At 42.7% G+C, this 26,287-nt stretch overlaps 1 protein-coding gene across 1 annotated transcript in view; it reads right to left on the minus strand.

The window, feature by feature from the left end:
* LOC137322930 (E3 ubiquitin-protein ligase SH3RF3-like) overlaps positions 1 to 26,287 on the minus strand; it is a 351,726-nt gene that overhangs the window by 80,436 nt on the left and 245,003 nt on the right. The window contains exon 2 of the mRNA XM_067986167.1: positions 7,025 to 7,300. Coding sequence (XP_067842268.1) covers positions 7,025 to 7,300 — 276 coding nt within the window. The remainder of the gene's footprint in view (positions 1 to 7,024; positions 7,301 to 26,287) is intronic.

Genomic DNA, 26,287 nt, shown 5'->3' on the forward strand with positions numbered 1-26,287 from the left:
ACCTTACTGGTGTCCTGCACTGAGGGCCTTGGTTCTTCATTTTGCTTTATCAGTAATAAGTCACAAATCATAACTTTCACACATTATTAGAGTGGTGCAGCATATGCCTTGCAATTTAAGTAGTGTGGATTCCACAGCACCATGAGCCAATGATATCACAGACTAGCTTCATCCTTAAATTTATGGGTGATACAAAAATATGCATGGGGATTAGTAATTCAAGACCAATTCAATGCAGACCAATTTAGATAAGGTAGATGAATGGGCCAATGCATGACAGATGTCATTTCATGTGGACAAGTGCATGTCTGGTGTTTCCTTGGGTTTAGGAAACTCCACGCATGTTGACACTGTGCAGGCGTACCTATTAGAGGTAACAGATCAAGAAAGAGACCTGGGCTGGTTAGTTGATCACTAGTTAAAGGTGCACAAGCAATTTGAGGTAGATATAGAGAAAGCTAATAGAGTTTTAGTTGTATTGCAACAAGCTTTTGAGTACAAAACAAAGGGGTCAATTTTAACTCAGGGTGTGTTCAGGATGGGCAGGGTGTGGGGCAGGAGGGATCTCAGCATGAGACCCAGACCATTTTAACTCCTGGGCCTGATTTAAATATTCCAGCACTGTCTCCTGCCCAAAACTGATGGGAGTAATGTCAGGGCCAGCAGGTGGGAGCAGAAATCGGATTGGGAGCCCAAGCATGTCGGGATGCAAGTGAATGGCACAAAGTTAGTGCTGGGGAGGGGATTTCAGTGACGATCCTGGCGCTAGGAAGGAGAGACAAGGCTGTGAGTGGGGAGGCCCAAGAACTCCATGTGGGGCCTGGGGGAGCATTGCTGTCCACAAGGATTCCACAGAAAAGTAAAATTTTTGAAAGTACCTTGGCCTCTTTTGGCCACTCTACGAACTCCCACTATGGTAGAGCTATCGGGTTTGGCCCCGTGCAAGCCTCCCGAATCTATGACTAAAAATGGCTTTGCGGCACCATTCAAGTTATCGGGCCGCGATCTTGCCATATAAAGCAGGTTCTTTATGGCCCTTATGCAGGCGGGAATGAGTCAGGAGTACCGTGCGACCCCCCGCCAGATTTACCTCCTCACCTGCACCATTCCTGCTGGGTGAGGAGATGGATAGGGTCTAAAATTGACCCCATTGTGTCTAGTTTTGATCCCCGCACATGGTGAAAGAGAAGGTGCAGAAGATGACGACCAGGATGATACCAATCTTAACAGCTCTGAAGTATGAGGATAGGTTCGGAGAGTTAGGGTATTTACTTTGTAAAGTACTTATGATTGAGGTTTTAGAATGATGAAGCGATTAAATGCAATGTAGTTAGATAAGGTTTTGAAATGGATGGTAGATTAAAGCTCATGCCTATAAAATCCATAGGTAAAGAATGAAGTTAGATGCCGGGAAGTATTTCTTTTTGAAAAAACATCATCATCCTATGGGGAAAACTGCCCAGACACGTGAGAATTTAACAAGTTCCTGAGAGGATGCCATTTCCAGTTATGGGAGTAAATTGCTAACAAGTCGTGATTTATGATGTCCATGTGTTGCTGCAGTCTCCTACAACTTGCTTGATTGCCTTAGAGAGTTGGAAAGGAATTTCCCTGAATTAGTTGCAGTTTTTGTTTTCTCTTTCTTTGCCTGCCAGTAGATAATATGGTTAAGGAATGTACTTGGTTGCACTGTTGACTGAACAGTGCCTGATGGTCTTTCCTCGTTGTTCTTGTCCAATGGAGGATACTCCACACTTAGGGAAATCAAAATCAACAATGAGCTACTATTAAAAATGGGTTTAATTTATTTCTAATAGTCTAAATTTACAATAGGAACTTAACCATCTATTTTTTTTGTAATTCAATTCCTATTTGCCAGTATGAAATGGTCTGATACACATTCGAGTAGAATCTTTTCACCATCATCCAGTTTATCAGCCACTTGGAGGATATTAAACAGCTTTGGAAAATACAAGAACTGATTGAATAGAACTAGGAAAGAGTGGTAGGCAGACAGATGACATAGGACACTGGCATGCTGCACAGAACAGTAGAATACCACCCAATGGATTGGAGGTATGAGCCCACAGAGATGGAGAATGTTAAAATAAAACAAGCTGGATGGCGAGATCAAATGCCAATTTTAGGACCTTTAGCTGGCAATATTAAATTGGTAGTATATGATATAACTACCACAATTTCTTTCCAAACTAGCCACCAGCTGTTTTTTATCTGATTTCCCCAGCATCTGGTTGCAGTATAACTTCAAGCCAGCTTTGATTTAAGATTGCATAATTCATAAATGTATAACACAATGATATGTAGAATGTTATTATGCTGATGCACAACATATTCCGAAATAATTCAAGGATGAAGCATAAACGTTTTTCATGGAGTGAGATGTAACTGGGAACTGTCCTGGAGTCTGTGTGCATGAAAGAAGATAACCAAAAGTAAGAGTGTAGTGTAAACAGAGTGTAACCTCAATACCACATTGAAACTTTGTATGGAATTGGAGCTGTGGGTGCAGAGGTAATGTATGAAGGATGTGGAATGAATTGAGAGAGAAGCTTCTTAAGATATTTTGAAGTAAGCGAGAAACAGTTAAAGAATTATCTCAGTGGATTGTTCAGATACTAATGTACTCTTGGGAAGCCAATTTGTCATCCACACCTTGCCCATGTGAGAAAACTGTCTGTTATTTTACCTCATTTAAGTGGACAATTGTTGGTCACATTGGACCTGATGTTTGCCCAAATACTACTGCTAGCTGAACAGTATGCTCCTAATTGGATCCCAACATAACAAGATGTTGCATTCAAAACTATTGGTTAAAGAAACAATTACAGCTGTGAGGAGGAATGATACGTTAGAACGATCATCAAATGAGGCCATATGGGTTGAGCTAAAGAACAAAAAAGGGGCAGTCACACTTCTGGGAGTGTACTATAGACCGCCAAACAGTCAGAGGGAGATAGAAGAACAAATATATCGGCAAATTTCTGAGAAATGCAAAAACAATGTGGCTGCAATAGTAGGGGATTTCAACTAACCTAATATTAACTGAGATACAATCAATACAGAGGGTGCAGAATACTTAAATTGCATTCAGGAGAACTTTTTTAGCCAATACGTAAGCAAGCCCAAAAAGAGGGGGAGCAGTTCTGGATTTAGTTTTAGGAAATGAAGCTGGGCAGGTGGAAGGAGTATCAGTGGGAAGGTATTTTGGTGGCAGTGATCATAATTCAGATTTAGCATAGTTATGGAAAAGGACAAAGACAGAACAGGAGTAAAAGTTCTAAATTGGGGAAAGGCCAATTTTACTAAGCTGAGAAGTGATTTAGCAAAAGTGGACTGGAAACAGCTACTTGGTAGTGGTTGTTGGAGGCCAATCATCTCAGCCCCAGGGCATTGCTGCGGGAGCTCCTCAGGGCAGTGTCCTAGGCCCAACCATCTTCAGCTGCTTCATCAATGACCTTCCCTCCATCATAAGGTCAGAAATGGGGATATTCACTGATAATTGCACAGTGTTCAGTTCCATTCACAACCCCTCAGATAATGAAGCAGTCCGTGCCCACATGCAGCAAGACCTGGACAACATCCAGGCTTGGGCTGATAAGTGGCAAGTAACATTCGCACCAGACAAGTGCCAGGCAATGACCATCTCCAACAAGAGAGAGTCTAACCACCTCCCCTTGACATTCAATGGCATTACCATCACCGAATCCCCCAACATCCTGGGGGTCACCATTGACCAGAAACATAACTGGACCAGCCATATAAGTACTGTGGCTACAAGAGCAGGTCAGAGGCTGGGTATTCTGTGGCATGTGACTCACCTCCTGATTCCCCAACCATTTACAAGGCACAAGTCAGGAGTGTGATGGAATACTCTCCACTTGCCTGGATGAGTGCAGCTCCAAAACCACTCAAGAAGCTCGACACCATCCAGGACAAAGCAGCCCGCTTGATTGGCACCCCATCCACCACCCTAAACATTCACTCCCTTCACCACCGGCGCACTGTGACTGCAGTGTGTACCATCCACAGGATGCACTGCAGCAACTCGCCAAGGCTTCTTCGACAGCACCTCCCAAACCCACGACCTCTACCACCTAGAAGGACAAGGACAGCAGACACATGGGAACAACACCACCTGCACGTTCCCCTCCAAGTCACACACCATCCTGACTTGGAAATATATCTTCGTTCCTTCATCGTCGCTGGGTCAAAATCCTGGAACTCCCATCCTAACAGCACTGTGGGAGAACCTTCATCACACGGACTGCAGCGGTTCACCACCACCTTCTCAAGGGCAATTAGGGATGGGCAATAAATGCTGGCCTCACCAGCGACACCCACATCCCATGAACGAATAAAAAAAAAACTTGAAGGTAAATCAGTGTCAGAGCAGTGGGAGGCATTCAAGAGGTTCAGAATAAACATGATCCCACAAATAAAAAGGGCGGGACTGCCAAATCTAGAGCCCCCTGGATGACAAGGAGCATACAGGGTAGGATAAAACAAAAAAGGGAAGCTTATGTCAGACACCGAGTGCTCAATACTACAGAAAGCCTAGAGGAGTACAGAAAGTGCAGGGGCAAAATCAAAAAGGAAATTAGGAAAGCAAAGAGAGGGCATAAAAAATACTGACAAGTAAAATCAAGGAAAAACCAAAGATGTTTTATAAATGAATAAAGAGCAAGATGATAACTAAGGAAAGAGTAGGGCCTATTAGAGACCAAAAAGGTAACCTGTGTGTGGAGGTGGAAGATGTGGGTATGGTTCTTAATGAATACTTTGCGCCTGTCTTCACAAAAGAGGGGGATGATGCAGACATTGTAGTTAAGGAGGAGGAGTGTGAAATATTGGATGGGATAAACATCGTTAGAGAGGAAGTATTAAGGTGTTTAGTATTGTTGAAAGTAGATAAATCGCCAGGCCCAGATGAAATGTATCCCAGGTTGTTAAGAGAAGCAAGGGAGGAAATAGCAGAGGCTCTGACCATCATTTTCCAATCCTCCCAGGCTACAGGCGTGGTGCCGGAGGATTGGAGGACTGCTAACGTTGTATCGTTGTTTAAAAAGGGAGAAAAAGATAGACCGAGTCATTATAGGCCAGTCAGTCTAACCTCGGTAGTGGGCAAATTATTGGAATCAATTCTGAGGGACAGTATAAATTGTCGTTTAGAAAGGCATGGATTAATCAAGGACAGTCAGCATGGATTTGTTAAGGGAAGGTCGTGTCTGACCAACTTGATTGAATTTTTTGAGGAGGTAACAAGGAGGGTCGATGAGGGTAGTGCGTTTGATGTAGTGTACATTGATTTTAGCAAGACTTTTGCCAAGATCCCACATGGCAGACTGGTCAAAAAGGTAAAAGTCTTTCAAGGGAAAGTGGCAAATTAGATCAAAAATTAGCTCAGTGGCAGGAATCAAATGGTAATGGTTGACGGGTGTATTTACGACTGGAAGGGTGTTTCCAGTGGGGTTCCGCAAGGCTCACTACTAGGTTCCTTGCTTTCTGTGGTATATATTAATGATTTGAGATTGAATGTGGGGGCTTGATCAGGAAGATTGCAGATGATACAAAAATTCGTCGTGTGGTTGATAGTGAGGAGGAAAGTGGTAGACTGCAGGAAGATATCATTGGACTGGTCAGGTAGGCAGAAAAGTGGCAAATGGAATTCAATCCAGAGAAGTGTGAGGTAATGCATTTGGGGAGGGCAAACAAGGCAAGGGAGTACACAATAAATGGGAGGATGCTGAGTGGTGTAGAGAAACAAAGGGATCTTAGAGTGCATATCCACAGATCCCTGAAAGTGGCAGGACAGGTAGATAAAGTGGTTAAAAAGGCATATGGGATACTTTCCTTTATTAGCCAAGGCATAGAATATAAGAGCAGGGAGGTTATGCTAGAACTGTATAAAATATTGGTTAGGCCACAGCTTGACTACTGCGTACAGTTCTGGTCACCACATTACAGGAAAGATGTGATTGCACTAGAGAGGGTACAGAGGAGATTTACGAGGATGTTGCCAGGGATGGAGAATTTTAGTTATGAGAAAAGATTGGATAGGCTGGGGTTGTTTCTTTGGAACAAAGGAGGCTGGGGGGAGATTTAATTGAGGTGTATAAAATTATGACAGGAATAGATAGAGTGGATGGGCAGGACCTATTTCCCTTAGCAGAGGGGTCAGTGACCAGGGGACATAGACTTAAAGTTATTGGTAGAAGGAATAGAGGGGAGCTGAAGAGAATTTTTTTCACCCAAAGGGTGGTGGGGGTCGGGAACTCACTGCTGAAAGGGTGGTAGAGGCAGAAACCCTCAACTCATTTATAAACTATTTGGATGTGCACTTGAAGTGCCGTGACCTACAGGGCTACAGACCAAGTGCTGGAAAGTGGGATTAAGCTGAATAGCTCTTTTTCGTCCGGCATGGACACGAGGGGCAAGTGGCCTCCTTCTGGGCCGTAAGTTTCTATGATTCTATGATACTTCCACTATATGCTAAAGCTGACGGTGCTCTAAATTCACCCAGTTTACATTGCAGGGCAGATTTCACAGCACCAGTGGCAACACAAGAACAACTGAGCATGCAGAGTTATCGAAAAGTTGTTTACATAATTTTAATTTTCTACCTGCAGACTCCCCCAATGTCAGAGGAAGGTCTGTACCGGCCAGCAAAAACTGGCTTGGGAATGTATGCTGGTAAGTAGATCATATAACATGGAATGGTAGATGGGTTGATTGATATTTGTTGAATTTTTTTTAACTACTACCACCATTTCTGTAAAACACAGGAGGATAAGCACTTTACTTTTCTAGCTTTTGAAGGAATACAAACATCTGCTGTAGCAGCACATTATTGTTAGATTGCTTAAAAAAATTAATATCTTTGTTTATCATGTTCCCCAATACCCCCCGGGGCTGGAGGTGCTCAGAAGCTCAATTTATGATAAATGTAAAACACCTATAGGTTTAAAAATAAATGTCTGGTACATCTGTGAAATAATTATTTTACCTTTGTGAAAGTCAAACAGTCCTTATCTTGCTCTTTATCCTTCACTTCAAAGTCATAAAGTGCTTTGCCCTGAGGAGGCGGCTGTGGAAGAGGCTTGATGCATTGAATGTAACTAGCTGGGAAGAAGCCATGGGTACCATTCAGCTCGCCATGATACCAGTTCTCATCCACCTTACGTCGTAGAATGATGAGATCACCTTTGCAGAACCTGAGATCGCCAGGTTCCTTCCCTTCATAGTTGTAGAGAGCCTTAGCACACGGTAACTGTGGAATGCTCTGAAATCCAAAGCACAGCAACGGTTAATGTTTACTACAAGTACACAGTAAATAGATCGTACTAAATAGAGTTTTATACTTTGTACTGATGATTCCTACCTCCAAAAAAATTATTTTTATTTTTCTAAAAGTGTTCAGTTTAACTATTTGGCTGCTTTTGCTGGAATCTAATTAATAGGAGCTTGTATCACAATAGAGTTTACCATGGCAGTAAGTGCCTAATCTTATACTCAAAGTTGTGATGAAGTGCCTTGAATCTCCATTAAAAGCAATGATTTCTAATAATATCACCATGTGTGCCTCTAATAGGTACCCCTGCATTGGAAATCTGTATTAGGAATCTCTCCCACAAGTTATTTGGCTCCAATTCAATGAAACATATGAAATGAAGTAAATTGGATTCTATTATTCTAATGGTTTGTATTGCAAAACAGTTGCTATTCACTGATAAGTATAGCTCATTTGTACACTCATTACATGGAACAAGTGACTGGAGTGGCTCTATATGTGGCTCTCAATGTGCAATCTAACCACCGCCTACCCCTCTGAACTGTGGCCTACACCATGCAGTTGTGAAGAATTGTATATGCTACACAGTCCTTTTTATTACAGCTATAATTGATAGACAATAAAAGACATTTTTAAAGCGTCAGCTATTTTTGCCTGTCCTCATCGAGGTGAGGGATGATAGGTTTGGAGAATTGAACACTATGACTTCTGACTGTCTCGGGCCAATTACGACATGCACTGGCTGCATGGCACAATTTCTCCCCGCAGTGCAGATACAGTTAGAACCACCTCAGCCTCAAGAGCACAGATTCCGCTACCACAAACACAACCTTTTCATTTCCAACAATTGTAATCGTATGGTTTCACTGAGAGAGCATTGAGTGTGTCTAGCAGAAACTAGAGCTGGCATGTAATTTCAAATCTCTTCTGACAGACTGATAGTTAACATTCATCCACAAATATTATTATCTCTATAATTAAAAATCTTACATTTAGCATGTCATGCTTTTCAAAGGTATCCTAAAGTGTGGTCTGAGGTGACACACTGCAATTCCAATGCCCACAGGACAAAAATTAGTAATTGGCTGAAATGAGGATATACTTGTTGTTACTTATTAAATTTTTGATTGACTAAACATGAACAAATCAAAAGCAGTTTGATTCTGTCAGTAAGTGCTAATGAAGAAGCAACAAAATGACTGAGCAATGAAAATGCTCACTTTTTTCTCAAAGCCACCAATCTGAATTGGCAACAGCAGAAACTGGGTAGGTGGTTACATAATACACCAGGATTTTTTCTTATGATTAACAGCAGGGCTGGATATTCACAGCCCATCTCACCCTCCAGCTATGTCTGGACCATCATGACTGGACACTTTCCAGCCCTCGCAGCCATGTAATCTCCTGGGAGAGGCAAAAAAGAGAAAAACTCAGGGCCAATAAGGGAGAAAATACTCTTGAAAATTCTCATCCGACCTCCTCAAGCAATCCAGACCAGTCCAGGAGATCACATCGACTAAGATCTATGAATATGTTTTTTTTACACTAAATACATTAAACTTTTGAAGTTCTTTGAGGTAACTTTGACGGGGAAAGCTATGCAAGTAACTATATTCAAGGGAGTGTTTACATAACTGCAGAATGATGCATTCATAGATTTTTTTTTGTTCTTGGACACTGGAAGGTCACATTTATTGCCCATTCCTAGTAGCCCTGAGAAGGTGGTGCTGGGTCAGTTTGTCCATGGCTGCTTTTTGCTATTAATCTATTGTATTGATTTCCTTCTATGATTCAAAACAATTCAATCAATAATCATAGAAGGTTCACAATATCAAATGCTTACAATAACAGAAACATGACAATTCAGTTCTTATTTATTATTATTGCAGTGGCCTTTTTCTTTTCCTAGAATAATTTCAGTTGAAGTTCAGACCATGGTCCTCAGAGTGTCCATCATGTCCTCATGCAGTCAACCCACTGAGGCTGAAAAAATTACAGAAAATGCTAAAAATGCACAGCAAGTCAGTCAGCATCCAAAAGAGAAAAATAGGTTAACACATTTTGGGTGGGACCTTTCATCAGAAATCATGACGAAGAGTCCCACCTGAAATTAAACATCAGTTTCTCTTTCAAATGTTGACCTACCTGCTGTGTCTTTCCAATATTTTCTGTTTTTATTTCAGATTTCCAGTAGGGACAGTTTTTCTTTCTATCTCTGTCAGAAAATACTGCACTTGCACATTAGATCATTCAGCGCCTGAAAAAGAAAGAAAGGTTAACATTTTGTGTGGGGCACCTCACCTGAAACCATGATGATTGGTCCCATCTTAAACATTTAGGGGGTTAAATTGGATAACCCCCGAAACAGGGCGCGGGGGTCACGGTGCACGATTAACCCACACCCGGTCATTGAGATGCAGGCAGCACGTAACATTCGTGCTGCCTGGTGATTTACCCGATATCTGCGAGCAACCATGCCTAGCTGTGCTGTTGAGTGGCTGCTCACCAGCAGGGGGGGCCCCAAGATATCACGCGAGTGGCTAGCATCACGTAAAGACAGTCTGCATCTCTTATTTGCAAAATATAAGATATGGGTCCACAAGGAGTCTGAACGGAGATCAGACATCACACACGTAACACACAGATGCAGGTCACGTCTCTGTTGAGTTATGTTAAAACATTGAATAAAGGTTGCGCACTACTAAATCCTACATCCTCCAATCTGCACACCAGACACCACCAATCTGAGTTTGTACCAGGCCTGCGAGAGAGCGTGCACCAAGGTTCTCTGCTGATGCACTAGAGGCCTTGGTGTAAGAGGTGGACAGAAGTAAGGGCATCTTATATCCGCAGGGGGGGGCAAGAGGCCCTCCAGATATATGCTTAAGAGGCAGTGGGAGGCACTAGGGGGCAAAGTCAATGCCGGGTGCATAGCACCACGAACATGGGTGCAGTGCAGGTAGAAGTTCAATGCTTTGACACGAGTGGTCAAGGTGAGTGAGGTCAACTGTCAAGTGGCATCTCTTACCAACTGCATCCACTGCTCCACACACTACACTCCCCCATCACCCACCTAACAGCAAACTCTTTCAACCAGTACTCAACTGTTCCAATCAGATGCTTCTTCTCACCCTCACACATTAACACTATTGCAAGCTGCACACCCACAGCTCACAGGTCACACACACTGGCAGCTATTCAACCATAACAGGCACATCACCCAAATATCCTGCAGGACACTCACCAACACACATCCCGCTTTCTTGCAGGAGAAGGTGGTGCATAACAGGAGGCAGCAAGTAGCAGTGCTCCATGGACCATGAACCTGCTGTCCTCTCTCAGGATGATAGCATTCCTGTCTCACCCCTGCCACTCTGTCAGTGCCTGTCAGCTAGCCAGCCCACTCCCTGTAGAGTACTGAAACTTTATTATAGGAAGAGGAGTAGGTCATTTAGCCCCTCGAGCCTGTTCCGTCATTCAATGAGATCATGGTTGTTCTATGACCTAACTCCATATACCCGCCTTAGCCCCATATCCTTTAATACCTTTAGTTAACAAAAATCTATCAATCTCAGATTTTAAATTAACAATTGAGCTAGCATCAACTGCAGAAAAGTGTTCCAAATTTCTCCCACCCTTTGCATGTAGAAGTGTTTCCTAACTTCACTCCTGCAAGTCCTGGCTCTAATTTTTAGGCTATGTCCCCTACTCCTAGTATTCAAGTATAGGATTCCTCCAAAAACAAGTACAAATGCATCAGCAGCCAGAAGCAATAATCCAGCAACTGTAAATCCTGCATGATCCCTTTAAATAGCGCTGGTGGGGGGGTCCTTCATGCTGTTTACGACCTGTTCAGCTGTACGAGATTAAGAGAGTTGGCTGGAGCGTTGAGTTCCAAAATCGCATCTGTCCCTTTAAATCCACAATGCACACTGATCTACCAGATATTCTTCCTACTTTACATGGTGCCGGCGTCCGTTATCTGCGCATGCGCAAACGCCTTTACCAAGGTGGTGTCTGGCGCACATCACGCTAGAAGTGTGCGTGCGTATTCTGGATGCCATTTTGGGTCCTTAGGAAGCCATGTGGCATCTACAAAACGGGCGCTACGTGGCCCAATTTATAGCCCATAATCTTTTTTTCTTTTTCAGATGCTAATCAACCTGCTGTGCATTTCCAGCATTTTCTATTTTTACGTTCTGACAACGGATTCACTTGCAGGTCTTCTCTCAGGCAGTGAAATCCTCAAGGGCTGTCCATAACTGTCATTGATTTTCACCGTAATGTGAGAGTATAACACTCCCATCCTAAAAATGTACTGTAAAAAATTATGAAAATTGATATTTCAGAAATCTTTAAAAAATGCCTGAAGCATTAATTATTCCACTTCCCATACTGTTTGAAAATGGTGCCAGAAGGATGGGCTCTAACTCTTCTTTTAATCAACTCAAAGTTCAAGTAATGAATTTTTATAATGTTCTTCTGAGGATTTTATTAATATTCATTGATTCCCCACCCTAGGTTGAGATAGTTTCTTGCATATTTTTCAAACTACTGCAATACTAGAACTGTGCTCCCAAACATCCATTCCGAATGTATGATCAGTTACACAGTCTTTCCAACTTGGTCAAAATTTTATGAGTGCAAAGATTCAGCCAAATGATTAGGATACAAGGCGTAGCCAAAGTTGCTGAGAATTCATGGATTGATAAAGGCTTTCAGAGACGTTGGATTGTCACAAATTATTATTTATTCTGTTTAACATAAAATATCAGTAATGTAAGGAAATAAATTATAAATTAAGTAATGAGATATTTACTAGTAGATCTCTCATGACATTGATCTGAGTCGTTTGCCCCAGATCTTTGTATCCCTCTCATTCTGTCCTCTGTCTGTCTGTCTCTCTATCCTCTGCATTTCTGTCCTTGATCTCTCTCTGTCTCTTGATCTGGTCCATGCAGTCTTCCCCCCTTCTTACTCTCATGCTCTCACTCTCATTTCTGCCTTTCTTTACCCAAATTCTTACCCCCATTTCTCTCAGATCTCCTGTGGTCATTTGTCCCTACACTGACCTGTTAGCCCCATTCCTCTGGCTCTCTCAATCTTGCCTATATCTCAGATATCAAGACGAAGTGAGTGGGCGAAACTGTGGCAAATGGAGTTCAATATGGGGAAGTGTGAGATCATCTATTTTGAATCAGAGAAAGACAAATCAGAATATTATCTTAATGGTGAGAGACTAGGAGCCTGGGTCTGGAGGGAGCATGGCCAGCTGCATCAAAAAAATTAATAACGCCTGTAAGAATTAATGGAGTGGGAGTGACTGGTTGCAGAAACACTTAAAATGGTATGTAGAACTGAGATTTTTTAAAATGGCTGACAGGGTTGAGGAAGCAAGGTCACTGCAAAAAATGATCCAAACCTAAAGAAATGATGGTCAGATGCAGGAGGGAAAATTTCAGCATGGCCGGGGGGAGTAGGGTACAAGCTAGAGGGAGGAATTAGGCTCAGAGGGAGGAGCAAAATCTTAAAACAAAAAAAACTTTAAACTTACTTACTTTGGAAAGCAAAGAGGTTGCAGTAAGGTAATGTTTTTGTTGTAACCAGTAGAGCCTCAGTAGCTGGGCGATGGGATGGGGCACTCCATCACTCCACTTAGTGATGGGATACCCATGCAACGTAATTGTAAATGTTGACATAAAAGCGTACTCAAAAATTGTGATAACAGGAAGTAAGGTTTGTGGACAAGAAATGCATGCCATACGCAATACTTTCAATAATATAGATATGAATAAAATGAGTCGTAGTTGAAATGTCCGAGTTATTCTGTCAACCCATCCCAACAAGGACATGACAACTTTTGGAATGTAAATGACAGATGCACATGAGAGGTATATCTGAGTTTTAATTGTTAACAATCTGGATAGCTCAAACATCCACATTCTATGTTAACATGGAGCGCAGCTCCTCCAAAAGGTCAGTTATAATCATCAGTAGTGCCTAGGTTTCATCATAGAGTCTGAAAAACCTACACAACGTAAAATTCAAACCAAATTCTGGATAACCTGCAGCAGCTGTACAGAAATTCGCAGCACTCCATTTCCTACTGAAATAATTATGAACCTTAATTTGTGAGCTAGTGTGTTTTGGCAGTACAGCAGAATTCCACCAGATCATGCCTGCGGCGTACTGGTGGTGCACAATCCAGGGAGTCACTGGGCGCTAAATTGGGCTGTGTAGTGCCCATTGTTTCGGCGCATATAAGCATGTAAAGTAAGGAGAAAATGGATACAATCAGTGTGCAACGCTGATTTAAAGTGATAGACACCATTTTGGGACTTAACGCTCAACTCAACGCACAGTCTTAACCCGACCATCTGAACATGTCTTAGAGTGCCTGGAGGACCCCCACCTGCGCTATTTTAAGGGACCGTGCAGGATTTACAGGTTAGTGGCTAGATTATTGCTTCTGGCTGCCCAGACATTTGTAACTGTTTTTGGAGGTCTCCTATACTTGAATACTAGAACTAGGGGACATAGCCTAACACTTAGAGCCAGGACATGCAGGAGTGAAGTTAGGAAATGCTTCTACCACTCACCTTGACCACTCATGTCAAAGCATTGAATTTCTTCCTGCACTGCATCCATATTCATGATGTTGTGCGCCTGGCATTGACTTCGTCCCCTGCTGCCTCCCACTGCCTTTTGGGTTGCAAGCCGCCCACGCACAACTCACAGGCCACATACATTGGCAGCTATTCAACCATGACAGGCACATCACCCAGACACACGTCCCGCTTTCTTGCAGGAGAAGGTGGCGCATATCAGGAAGCAGCAAGTGGCAGTGGCATTTAGCCCCTCGACCCTGTTCCACCATTCAGTGAGATCATGGTGGACCTGTGACTAACTCCTTATACCCGCCTTAGCCCCATATCCCTTAATACCCTTGGTTCACAGGAATCTATCAAGCTCAGATTTAGAATTCACAATTGAGCTAGCATCAACTGCTGTTTGCAGAAGAGCGTTCCAAACTTCTCCCACCCTTTGCATGTAGAAGCATTAGTGGCAATGTGTAAGGGTGAGAGGAAGCATCTGATTGGAAGAGTTGAGTACTGATGGAAAGAGTTTGTTGGTATGTGGGTGATGGGGGGTGTAATGCATGAAGTAGTGGATGGGGCTAGTGTTGTAGTTGGTAGGAGATGCCACTTGGCAGTTGACCTCACTCACCTTGACCACTCATGTCAAAGCATTGAACTTCTTCCTGCTCTGCATCCATGTTCATGATGCTGTGAGCCTGGCATTGACTTCGTCCCCTGCTGCCTCCCACTGCCTTTTGGCTATATGTCTGGAGGGCCTCTTGCACCCCCCCCACTCCCTGCGGGTTTAGGATGTCCCTCCTTCTGTCCACCTCTTGCACCAAGGCCTCTAGTGCATCAGCGGAGAACCTTGGTGCATGCACTCTCGCAGGCCTGGTACAAACTCAGATCGGCAGATTGGTGAGGTCTGGCATGTAGATTGGAGGATGTGGGATTTAGTAGTGTGCAACCTTTATTCAATGTTTTAACATAACTCATCAGTTTGTAAACATAGGGACGGGAACTGCATCTGTGTTTTGCATGTGCGATGTCTGATCTCTGTTCAGACTCTATGCAGACAGCAGATTGTTATTTTCAGCAAATAACAGATACCAACTACCTTTAAGAGATTTTAAGAGACAGCCTGCCTTTAAGAGATTGAGGCTCCTCCTGCTGTGGAAAGTGTAAATTGCATTGAAACCAACGCTAATTCGGAATGCTGCTTGAAGGTAATTCCTCAGGCCTCACGAAAATCTCATCCTGCCTGCGCAGGGGCCACTGGGGGCGGGGTAATAGCGGATCGGGCTACCCCCACCCAATAATAGGCCCTATCCAATTTTTTTTCCCCCACTGTCTCTTATCAAAACAGGCTTAAGTCACCTTTATTTTATTTTAAAGGATGAATCAACTGTTAGAGGGCCTTTTCCTAACATATCATTCTAATTCCATCAGACTTATTCCAAGAACACCTGCCTTCTCAGACGTTAGCTACAGGCTTCTACTGATTGTGGTACCCCTCACATATCCAAACCTCTTCTCGAAAGCCTGAGATAGACTACAGTAATATAACTTCCAACACCAAGATTCTTCATCTTCAGTGCACTCATGTCACTGTGTCTTTGGTAAGAGAGATTATGCATGGAATGACAGTTATTAAAGCTTGCTTTTAAGTGCCAAGACCAATAGTGCAGGATGCCAACAGACAAGATAAATTAGAAAGTAGTGAATGATTGGACTAAGCTTGTGTTTACTTGGGTTACAAGTGATGTAACTTTTGTTTTCATGGCAAATTTCCATATAAAGATTTTAAATTAATTTTTGGCTTCACAATTGTTCCAGGCACTTTATAAAGTTAGAATTCCTTCTATTGCTGTCTTCATTATGAGATATCACAGCATCCTCCAGGTTCATTTGAAGGATTACACTAAGAGTTTTCAGATTACAAGAAAGGGCAAACTTGTACAATGAAATTAACTACTTTAACATTATTTGTTGTCTCCTATATTACAGGTGGTTTATTTCCAGTCAGAATGCACTGCTGGAACTAAGTCTCCCTGTGCTACATCCTCACCTCTCCCCAACTGGTAACAACCCACTCACTCCTTGGTCCCACTAGAGCTGCTCACTAGCAACAGAAGTTGAGTTTCTCTTATAACTGCCCTTCCCTTCCTGGAAAAAAATTCTCTGGACAGGGATTTGAAACTTACCACTAGCAGAACCTTTGATTCTAACACTGCACCTACGTAGTGGCCCATTTCCTATTAGGAAACCAGGTGGTGCAGTGGACAAGAAGGCTGTCTTTCATCCACAGCACCTGAGTCTGGGGTTAAAGATCATTGTTGGGGAGGAGTACAGGGAGTCAAAAGTGGAAAACAGTTCCAGCCCCCACCTTGTTCCACAGCCCTTACCTTGACAGGCACAAAAATGCATATTCCTCCCCAACACAGTGGAGTTCCAAGAACGAACTTCTTACTGTGCAGTGTGTGATCATTTCAAACCAAAATGATTTAGATCAGTGTGTGCAATGTACATTATCAGGAATCCAGACTCACTCTAGTTTTGGTAACGCTTAACCTCAAGCTAATGAACGTTGCCACAGTGAGTGCTAATTATAGCTCCAGAATGAGAATACCTATAAATTTACACTGCTGTGCCAAAAAGACCACAAGTCTCACCCGTGCAGCTGACACCAATGGGAATCCTCAACTGTCCCATCTGCTAGGCGTGCATGGAAAATGCCAGACTCTCCAGTGCAACCGGCACCAAAAGGGAATATCCAGCCCATGCCATCAGTTAGTTGTGAATAGTGAATCCAAATGTCCCACTGAAACTTTCACCAAAGGGAATGCCGCTGATGGTGAGCAATAAGGCTCCCCAGTGCAGCTGGCACTGTAGAGAATGCCTAATCTCAGCCATTTGTTAACCATACATGATGTTGTAATAAAAACTGTAATCTATTTGCCCTTACCAGAAGAGAACAAAAAAGCTTAATTTAATGTGAGTGCGTTTTTGGTAAATGAGGTCCTGTTTTGATGGTAGTGCTAATTGATGAGTTTGTCCTTGATAGTTCTAGCCTTAGTCCTTCTTCATCAATCAATGTTCTCAGTATCTCCTCTGATCACAAATGGAACACTCCATTTGCCTCCAAGAAACCAGTGTGGCAGTGAAGTATCTTAGAGGGTCATTAGACTGCTAATGTAAAAACATAGGCTCCAAAATTTCTGGGAGTGAAGAGGCTGGGGTGGAGGGTGCCTAGAATTAGGGAGGATCCCACTTCTTCCAGGATTCTGTTATTACTGGCCTTTTAAATTCAAGGTGGGGGGTGGGGGGGGGGGGCAGGTGCAGATCTTCTACCCACACCCTCCATGTCAAGTAAGTGTGTCAGGGGAGTTCCTGGATTACCCTGTAAATTTTTCCTTTAAGGACCTCAGTGGAACTCACACCAGATGAAAGCTGACTGGAGATTCTTTCAGACCTTCTGAAAGACTCTAAACCTTTACTAGATTAAGTAATCGATCCCAGCTGTGGGCCACTCTACCGTACAAAGGCAAATCTGGTTGGCTGCCGCTGATGTGCCCTTCCAGATGCCAGCAGCCTGCCTTGGCCATGGATATGACCATGTCCCCTTGCGCTGGCGGAGTGGACCTCCAGGAACTGCAGAGCCATACAGCCCATTGTTAAAGATGTGAGCAATAACTAATATGACTAAGCAATAATACACATTGACAAAGTGTTATACACTGAATTGGTTTCAGACATTGTCACCTCCTATTGGCATGCAGTAAAAAAAAAATCATAAATGGTGAGACAGCACCTTATTAGTTCAACATCCCATGACTTGATGAAGGTACATTTGGAATATTATGTGCAGAGTTGGACCTTTTATTACATTAAGGACATTATGAATTAGAAAAGGTTAAAAAAAAATAAGAAAGCTGATTCTAGACTTATAGCTCTAAATTGCAAGGACAGTCTCAGAAATAAATTTGATTTAGAATCATAGAATCATAGAAGTTTACAACATGGAAACAGGCCCTTCGGCCCAACATGTCCATGTTGCCCAGTTTATACCACTAAGCTAGTCCCAATTGCCTGCACTTGGCCCATATCCATCTTACCCATGTAACTGTCCAAATGCTTTTTAAAAGACAAAATTGTACCCGCCTCTACTACTGCCTCTGGCAGCTCGTTCCAGACACTCACCACCCTTTGAGTGAAAAAATTGCCCCTCTGGACCCTTTTGTATCTCTCCCCTCTCACTTTAAATCTGTGCCCCCTCGTTATAGACTCCCCTACCTTTGGGAAAAGATTTTGACTATCTACCTTATCTATGTCCCTCATTATTTTATAGACTTCTATAAGATCACCCCTAAACCTCCTACTCGCCAGGGAAAAAAGTCTCAGTCTAACCAACCTCTCCCTATAAGTCAAACCATCAAGTCCTGGTAGCATCCTAGTAAATCTTTTCTGCACTCTTTCTAGTTTAATAGGAGAAAAGAAGATTAGGATGATATAATGTACATAGGTTATTTAACCTGGACTCTGAACCTGAACTAGAAGATATGACTACAAAATTAACAAACCTCAACCAAAACTAGAGAGTAAAAGAAATGTTGTTTCCCACTGAGCAGTGGATTATTTTAATATTGCGTTGATCAACTCTTAAAAACAACTGGATAAATATCTGGAAAGGAGTGAAATTTGTGGCTAGCTGGATAATTATAGTCTGAGATAGTCTAATTATCTCTGGAACACAGCCGTTCCTGTGCTGCTGAGAACACAGAAATGTCATATTTCATAGTCTAAGGATTATAGATAAGAATTGGCCCATTTTGGCCCATATATCATGGATTGGGAATATATTGCCACCACAAAAGCAAAAATTAGCTAAGTAGAGACAGGGAAAGATTTCTGGAAAATCTCAATACTCAGCTCTCAGTGACATGACTCAAGTAAGAATGTTTTGAGAATGGGGAGCTGAATGGGAAGCTCTCATCTAGTGACCAAAGCAAACACCCTTGTGAAATTATTTTTAATTGCAGGTGAATTTTTTTTTATTTTTTTTATTCGTTCACGGGATGTGGGCGTCGCTGGCAAGGCCGGCATTTATTGCCCATCACTAATTTCTATTCCTAATCTGAAGTGATTCAAATTGGGGCAGTTTGGGTGATTTTTCAAATAATCTAACTTGACTCAATCCTGGAAGTTTTGAGTTCAGACTGACCTTAAAAAGAAATGGGGGGGGGAAAGAGAGAATTTCCACGGAGTTCTCCCTTTATAACATCAGCGGAAACCACGAAGAAACACTGAACCAGATTTTCCTGTGAAAATAACGGCGAGACGTTATTTCTGTGCATCTAGCAACTTCCAGCGAACATGTGCAGTCAAACGTGGAAATACGGAAATTGCTCTACCAGATGCCCTGCCTCCTCTGCAAACTATGCAAGAATGACATCTCGCCAGCTGACACACCATTCAAACGGCGTGAAGTTCCTGCACTGATCTGATGGATACAAACTAATCTCAACAAAAATGTTACGTCAAGACATTTAAGTCTAAACACACTTTTAACGGCGCAGTAAGTCTTAATGACAGCCAAACAACCTCTCTGGCACTGAAAATTAACTTTTACCAGTGTGCAGTCTTGTTCCTTCAGATTTTAATTGTTGTTGAAAATTTTTTTAAAAATTAAAAATGTTTCAGACGTTCAGAGGAAAATCCAGGCTAGTGTTAGCCACCGTTTACGCTGGTGGTCCAGAGGTTCTGCTGAAGTTATAGTGGGAGAATGGGCAACAATTCATCTAAATGGATCCATAAAATGCATACCAATTTCTACCCAATATATGGAACACATGCAAGTGGATCCCTATTTAGTCAGCCTCAGGGGTTTACCTTACTCTGTACACCAATGGATTGGTTTACTGACGTGTTTTTGTAACTAATTTTTCATTATAAAGGTAAAAATGGCTTACAGCGGCTACCTGCAGTATTATATCACAAACTCATTCAAACCATGATTAAAGAGATGTATTGTGTTAACATTGTAACAGAGCAGGCTTAATTAATTCTCATGAATTATTAGAGTACTCACATTATCTATCATACTGTAAATATACATCAGGATGAATGGAGCTAGAGCTCTAGCTTAGCTGATGTATGTGGCAAGGGATGACATTAGGTACAATTTACCAGCAATTTAACTCAGTCTAAAATGTCTGGAGATCATTCAGCATCTCCTCACGTTGGTGTAGTTAATACAAAGGAAGAACGCGTTACATGCAAGAAGACAGTAATAAATTGCAAAATGGGCATGTAATTGATAAATGAATCTCAATACAGACAAATGAGAGGTGGTGCATTTTGGTAGGAAGAATAAGGAGGCCACATATTGCTTGGATAATAAGAGTCTAAATGGGATAGAGGAACAAAGGGATCACTAAAAGTAGTGACGCAGGTTAATAAGGCAATAAAAAAGGCAAAACAAGCAATGGGGATCATTTCTAGAGGGATAGAATTAAAAAGCAGAGAAGTTATGTTAAACTTGTATTGAACATTGGTTAACCACACTTGGAGTACTGTGAACAGTTCTGGTCTCCATATTATAAAAAGAAATAGAGGCACTGGAGAAGGTGCAAAAAAGATTCACAAGGATGATACCAGAACTGAGGGGATATACTTATCAAGAAAGACTAAAAAGGCTGGGGCTGGGGAAGAATATAGAGGAGCAAATTTGCAGGGAAATTACAGAGAGGTGCAAGAACGATAGTGTAGTGATAATGGGCGACTTCAACTATCCTAATATAGATTGGGATAGTAATAGTGTAAAGGGCAAAGAGGGGGAGGAATTTCTGAAATGTGTTCCGGAGAACTTTCTTAATTAGTACGAGGACGGAGGCATTACTGGATTGGGTTCTGGGGAATGAGGTGGGTCAAGTGGAGCAAGGGTCATTGGGGGAACATTTGGGGAACAGTGATTACAGTATAAGGTTTAGATTAGTTATGGAAAAGGACAAGGAGCAATCTCGAGTAAAAATACTTAATTAGAGGACTTAATTTCAGTGGGTTGAGAACAGAACTGGCCCGGGTAAATTGGAATCAAAGATTGTCAGACAATACTGTAATCAAACAATGGGAGGCCTTTAAAGAGGAGATAGTTTGGGTACAGTCTTGGTACATTCCCATGAAGGGGAAAGGTAGCACAACCAAAGTTAGAGCTCCCTAGATGACGAAAGAGATAGAGAGTAAGATGAAGCAGAAAAAGGGGGTGTTTGACAGATGTCAGGTTGATAATACAAGTGAGAACCAGGGTGAAAATAGAAAGTACAGAGGAGAAGTGTAAAAGGAAAGAGGGGCAAAGAGGGAGTATGAGAATAGACTGGTGGCTAACATAAAAGGGAATCCAAAAGTCTATGATTCTTCCAAAGGCATATAAATAGTAAACAGGTAGTAAGCGGGGGGGGGGGGGGGGGGGGGAAACCAAAAAAGAGATCTACGCATGGAGGCAGAGGGCATGCCTGAGGTATTAAATGAGTACTTTGCATCTGTCTTTACCAAGGAAGAAGATGCTGCCAAAGACACAGTAAAAGGGAAGGTAGTTGAGATACTAGATGGGGTGAAAATTGATAAAGAGGAGGTACTAGAAAGGCTGGCTATGCTTAAAGTACATAAGTCAGCAGGTCCGGATGGGATGCATCCTAGGTTGCTGAGGGAAGTAAGGGTGGAAATTGCAGAGGTGCTGGCCATAATCTTCCAATCCTCCTTAGATGCGGGGGTGGTGCCAGAGGTCTGGAAAATTTCAAATGTTACACCCTTGTTCAAAAAGGGTGTAAGGATAAACCCGGCAACTACAGACCAGTTTAAACTTGGTGGTGGGGAAGCTTCTAGAAACGATAATCCGGGACAAATTAATAATCACTTGGACAAGTGTGGATTAATAAAGGAAAGGCAGCACAGCTTTGTTAAAGGCAAATCGTGTTTAACTAACTTGATTGAGTTTTTTGATGAGGTAACAGAGAGGTTGATGAGGTCAATGCGGTTGATGTGTATACGGACCTTCAAAAGGCGTTTGATAAAGTGCCACATAATAGACTTGTCAACAAAATTGAAGCCCTTGGAATAAAAGGGGCAGTGGCAGCATAGATACAAAATTGGCTAAGTGACAGGAAACACAGAGTAGTGGTAAACGGTTGTTTTTTGGACTGGAGGAAGGTGTACAGTGGTGTTCCCCAGGGGTCGGTACTAGGACCGCTGCTTTTTTTGATATACATTAACGACTTGGACTTGGGTGTTTAGGGAACAATTTCAAAATTTGTAGATGACACAAAACTTGGAAGGGTAGTAAGCAGTGAGGAGGATAGTGATAGACTTCAAGAGGGTATAGACAGGCTGGTGGAATGGGCGGACAAATGGCTGATGAAATTTAGCGCAGAAGAGTGCGAAGTGATACATTTTGGCAGGAAGAACAAGGTGAGGCAATATAAACTAAAGGTTACAATTCTAAAGGGGTGCAGGAACACCTGGGGATATATGTGCACAAATCTTTGAAGCTGGCAGGACAGGTTGCGAAAGTGGTTTAAAAAGCATATGGGATCCTGGGCTTTATAAATAAAGGCAGAGAGTACAAAAGCAAGGAAATTATGTTGAACCTTTATAAAACACTGGTTTGGCCACAACTGGAGCATTGTGTCCAATTCTGGGCACCGCACTTTAGGAAGGATGTGAAGGCTTTAGAGAGGGTACAGAAAAGATTTACTAGAATGGTTCTAGGGATGATGGACTTCAGTTATGTGGATAGACTAGAGAAGCTGGGGTTGTTCTCCTTAGAGCAGAGATGGTTGGGAGGAGATTTGATAGAAGTGTTCAAAATAATGACGGGTTTAGATAAAGTAAATAAAGAGAAACTGTTCCCGTTGCGGAAGAGTCAAGAACCAGAGGACACAGATTTAAGATGATTGGCAAAAGAACCAAAGGCGAGGACATGGGGATAAACGTTTTTTTACGCAGGGAGTAGTTATGATCTGGAATGTGCTGCCTGAAAGGGTGGTGAATGCAGATTCAATCATGGCTTTCAAAAAGCAATTGGATAAATATTTGAAGAGAAAAAATTTGCAGGGGAATGGGACTAAATGGATTGCGCTTACAAAGAGCCGGCAGAGACTCGATGGGCCAAATGGCCACCTTTTGTGCTGTAACGATTCTATAATTCTATGATTCTTTTCTCTAGAAGGCTGAGTGGTGACCTGATAGAGGCCGATAAGATAACTTGTGGAGGAGTCCAAAACTAGAGGTCATCGATATAAGATAATCAATAATAAATATCCATAGGGAATTCAGGAGAAACTTCTTTACCCAAAGAGTGGTAAGTAGTTGAGCCAAACAGCATAAATGCATTGCACATGAAGGACAAAGGAATAGAAGGGTATGCTAATCGGGGTATATGAAGTAGGGAGGGAGGGGGCTCGCGTGCAGCATAAACGCCGGCATAGACCAGTTGGGCTGAAAGACCTGTTTCTGTGATGTAGACTCAGTGTAACTCAATGTAATGCTGCAATGGTGGAGAAGGAATGCATAATTTGTGAGGGGAGGGGTGGGGGGTTGATTGAAGTAGAGGACAAGCCTGTTTTAGTGGCAGATGGATGATATGCATCCAAATTAGCACTGGTGTGAGACCTTATAAGATGGATCTGATTTATCACAGTGCCATTTTGTAGCTCATAATATCAACAGTTTGGTGTTGTATTTGCCAGTATAAATGCAGTAGTAGAAAAGTGGAAAGCTCACTTCTGATTATCTGTGTATGACAGAACAAAGTTGCCAGTGTCTGAGACTGTATGCAACTCGGACTTTTTCTCAGGTAACCATCTTGTCCTTCTTCAGAGTCGCGCTGGACCAGGAGCATCTGTGTTACTCTGAAGCAAGGCAAAACATAGCCAGCCAGTATAATTTCCTAAGTCTTCAATCTAAAACACTGGTGGAGTTTTCTCAGTGTAGTATCAGAAAAGCTCAGTATAATGGTAAGTGACCTTTCAATTTACCCCCTTGAAGGGTTTAGCCTTCCTTTAAACAATTTCACAAATTGGCTTTGGCTTTTGGATGGGAATATCCAACAGGCTACAGCTGGTGCCCACAGTTCCCTGCAGGCTTCCAGCTGATTATGGGTCATCCTAAAGTATAATGTTAGGTCCAAGATATATATTTTTGGTTTGCTTCACTTGTGTACTTTAGGTAACTACTTTTTCAACATGACAACGTTTGAAATCTCCATAGAAAGGCTGAGAAACAACAATGGTGTCTTGGGACAGGATTCATGTTACGGCCAGATGAAGTCATGGCACCACACTCGGCTCAGAGAGACAGAGAAGACAGGGATCTGGGGTTGGCAGTCTGACAGCTTAAAGCAAAGTTTCTAAGGGAGACCACTGACTTAAACTTGGATTTTACATTCTTATTGTCTTAATTTCAACCAGCTGGCTAGCTATTTGTTTATCCCCACAAGGGCCTGTGCAGTATGGAGGTAATGTGCAGTTTGATTGCACATTTCAATAACTTAGCCCCAAGCAGTTTATCTTTATTAGGAAGATTGCTGCACAAAGGTTACATCCAAAAACTAGAAATGTTGGCCCCAAATTTCCTAGATCCCATTATGCCAAAATTTACACCGGTTTCTATACCAATCTTGCTGACAGGAATTTACACCGAAATTTTCTGCAGAGCTCATTGCCTACACTGGAACGTAAAAAACAGCGTAAAACAAACACAAATTCAGTGTAACCAATAAGATCCCCAGGAAACTCGGTCAGAGCACTATAAAAGCATGGAATGTATGCCACTCTTCAGAGTGAGGCTTGGGAGTTGAAGATTCATGTTAGATTGCTTCTCTCTAATTTTTAAAAAAAAAATCTTTATTCAGTGTGTTTTCAGTGCCTCAACAGCATCTTTATTTTCACAGAGAGATGTCCACCGAGAAGAGGACTGGGAGAAGCAAGGCTGGCAAGAAGAGGATCTGCAACTTTTCAGATTAAGACCTGCAGGCCCTCTTGGAGGAGATTGTGGCCAGACAGGACCACCTCTTGAGAATCAATAAGGCTAAGCCAGCCCGAATCATAGTCGTGGCACCTGGAGGGAAGAAGCACAGACACTAAGTATCACCTCTGTAACTCTCAGGATCTTGGAACAATGCTGAAAGAAGTTTAACGAGCCAACCAGAGCTAGCAAGATAAAACACTCACCATGATCTCCCTTTCTTCCTTGCCTACCCTGGGCACCACTTCTCTCCAAACTCTCTTAAAGAAGCACTCACACAACTGACACTTCAGACTGCACCGAGTGAAAGGACACCTCGATCTTCCAATCCTGTAATATACACATGCCTGCACAGTTCTCTAATCAAACAGAAGCTGACTTCCACCTCCATGGAAGCTCAGACTGTAGCTTCCACGGCACTGGGGACAGATTGGAGGGAACCTTGAATTATGGCTTCCAGTCTCTGACCAATGTCGTGACTCAAGGCTTCCAGGATTTGGTGGCTGCCATCACACCAGCCATCCAACTGTTGACTGGGGCCACAGATCCAGGGTCAAATGGAAGGGCGGCAGTTGCAGGCCAAGTGCTTGATACTGCCAACTCTCAGGATAGCAGCACTTGCAAGGGCTTTGGCCTTCCCCCTCCCCCTCAGATCATCACACCAGTAGAACATAGCAGACGACACCAGATTGCACAGGAGCTCCCTCCACAGGTGCAGCCAGCAGCAGCTCTATGCCAGTAACCAGCTGCTATGAGTTGAGAGAGACTTCAGCTCCATAACCCTACAATCCCACATCAGGAGTCCCCCCCCCTCCTTCCCACCTCCCTGGTCCCGAGGCCACAGTTAGACAGAGCAGGAGAGAACTTGGTCGAAAGGCTCGTCTGGGTATTGGGGGAGGAGCAGTATTGAGAGAGAGAGAGAGAGAGAAGGGTGACTGTCTGTTTTCTGAGACCACCTCCTTTTATGTCTTCTTATTTCTGGAGGCTGCTTTGTCGCAAGACGGGTGACTGTTCACTTTCTCAGTTGTGAGTTAGTTATACTGGGCTGGGTTTTTCTGTGAAAATAATGGTGAGGCTGACAGAGCTCACCACTATCTCTGTGCAACTGGTACAGCAACTTCTGGCGACCGCACAAGCGTAGTCAAACGCGGAAATCCAGAAGTTGCTGTACCAGATGCAACCCTCCTCCATAAACTCCGCGAGAATGACATCTTACCAGCTGGCTCCCCATTCAAATGAATGGAACGGCGTGAAGTTCCTGCACTGACCTGATGGATACGAACTAATCTCACCAAAAAAAGGTGTGTCAAGTCATTTCAAGTCTAAGCACACTTTTAACAGCATGGTAAGTCTTAATGGCTGCCAAACAATCTCTCTGGCA

The sequence above is a fragment of the Heptranchias perlo genome, chromosome 6, assembly GCF_035084215.1.
Source record: "Heptranchias perlo isolate sHepPer1 chromosome 6, sHepPer1.hap1, whole genome shotgun sequence".
Lineage (NCBI taxonomy): Eukaryota > Metazoa > Chordata > Chondrichthyes > Hexanchiformes > Hexanchidae > Heptranchias > Heptranchias perlo.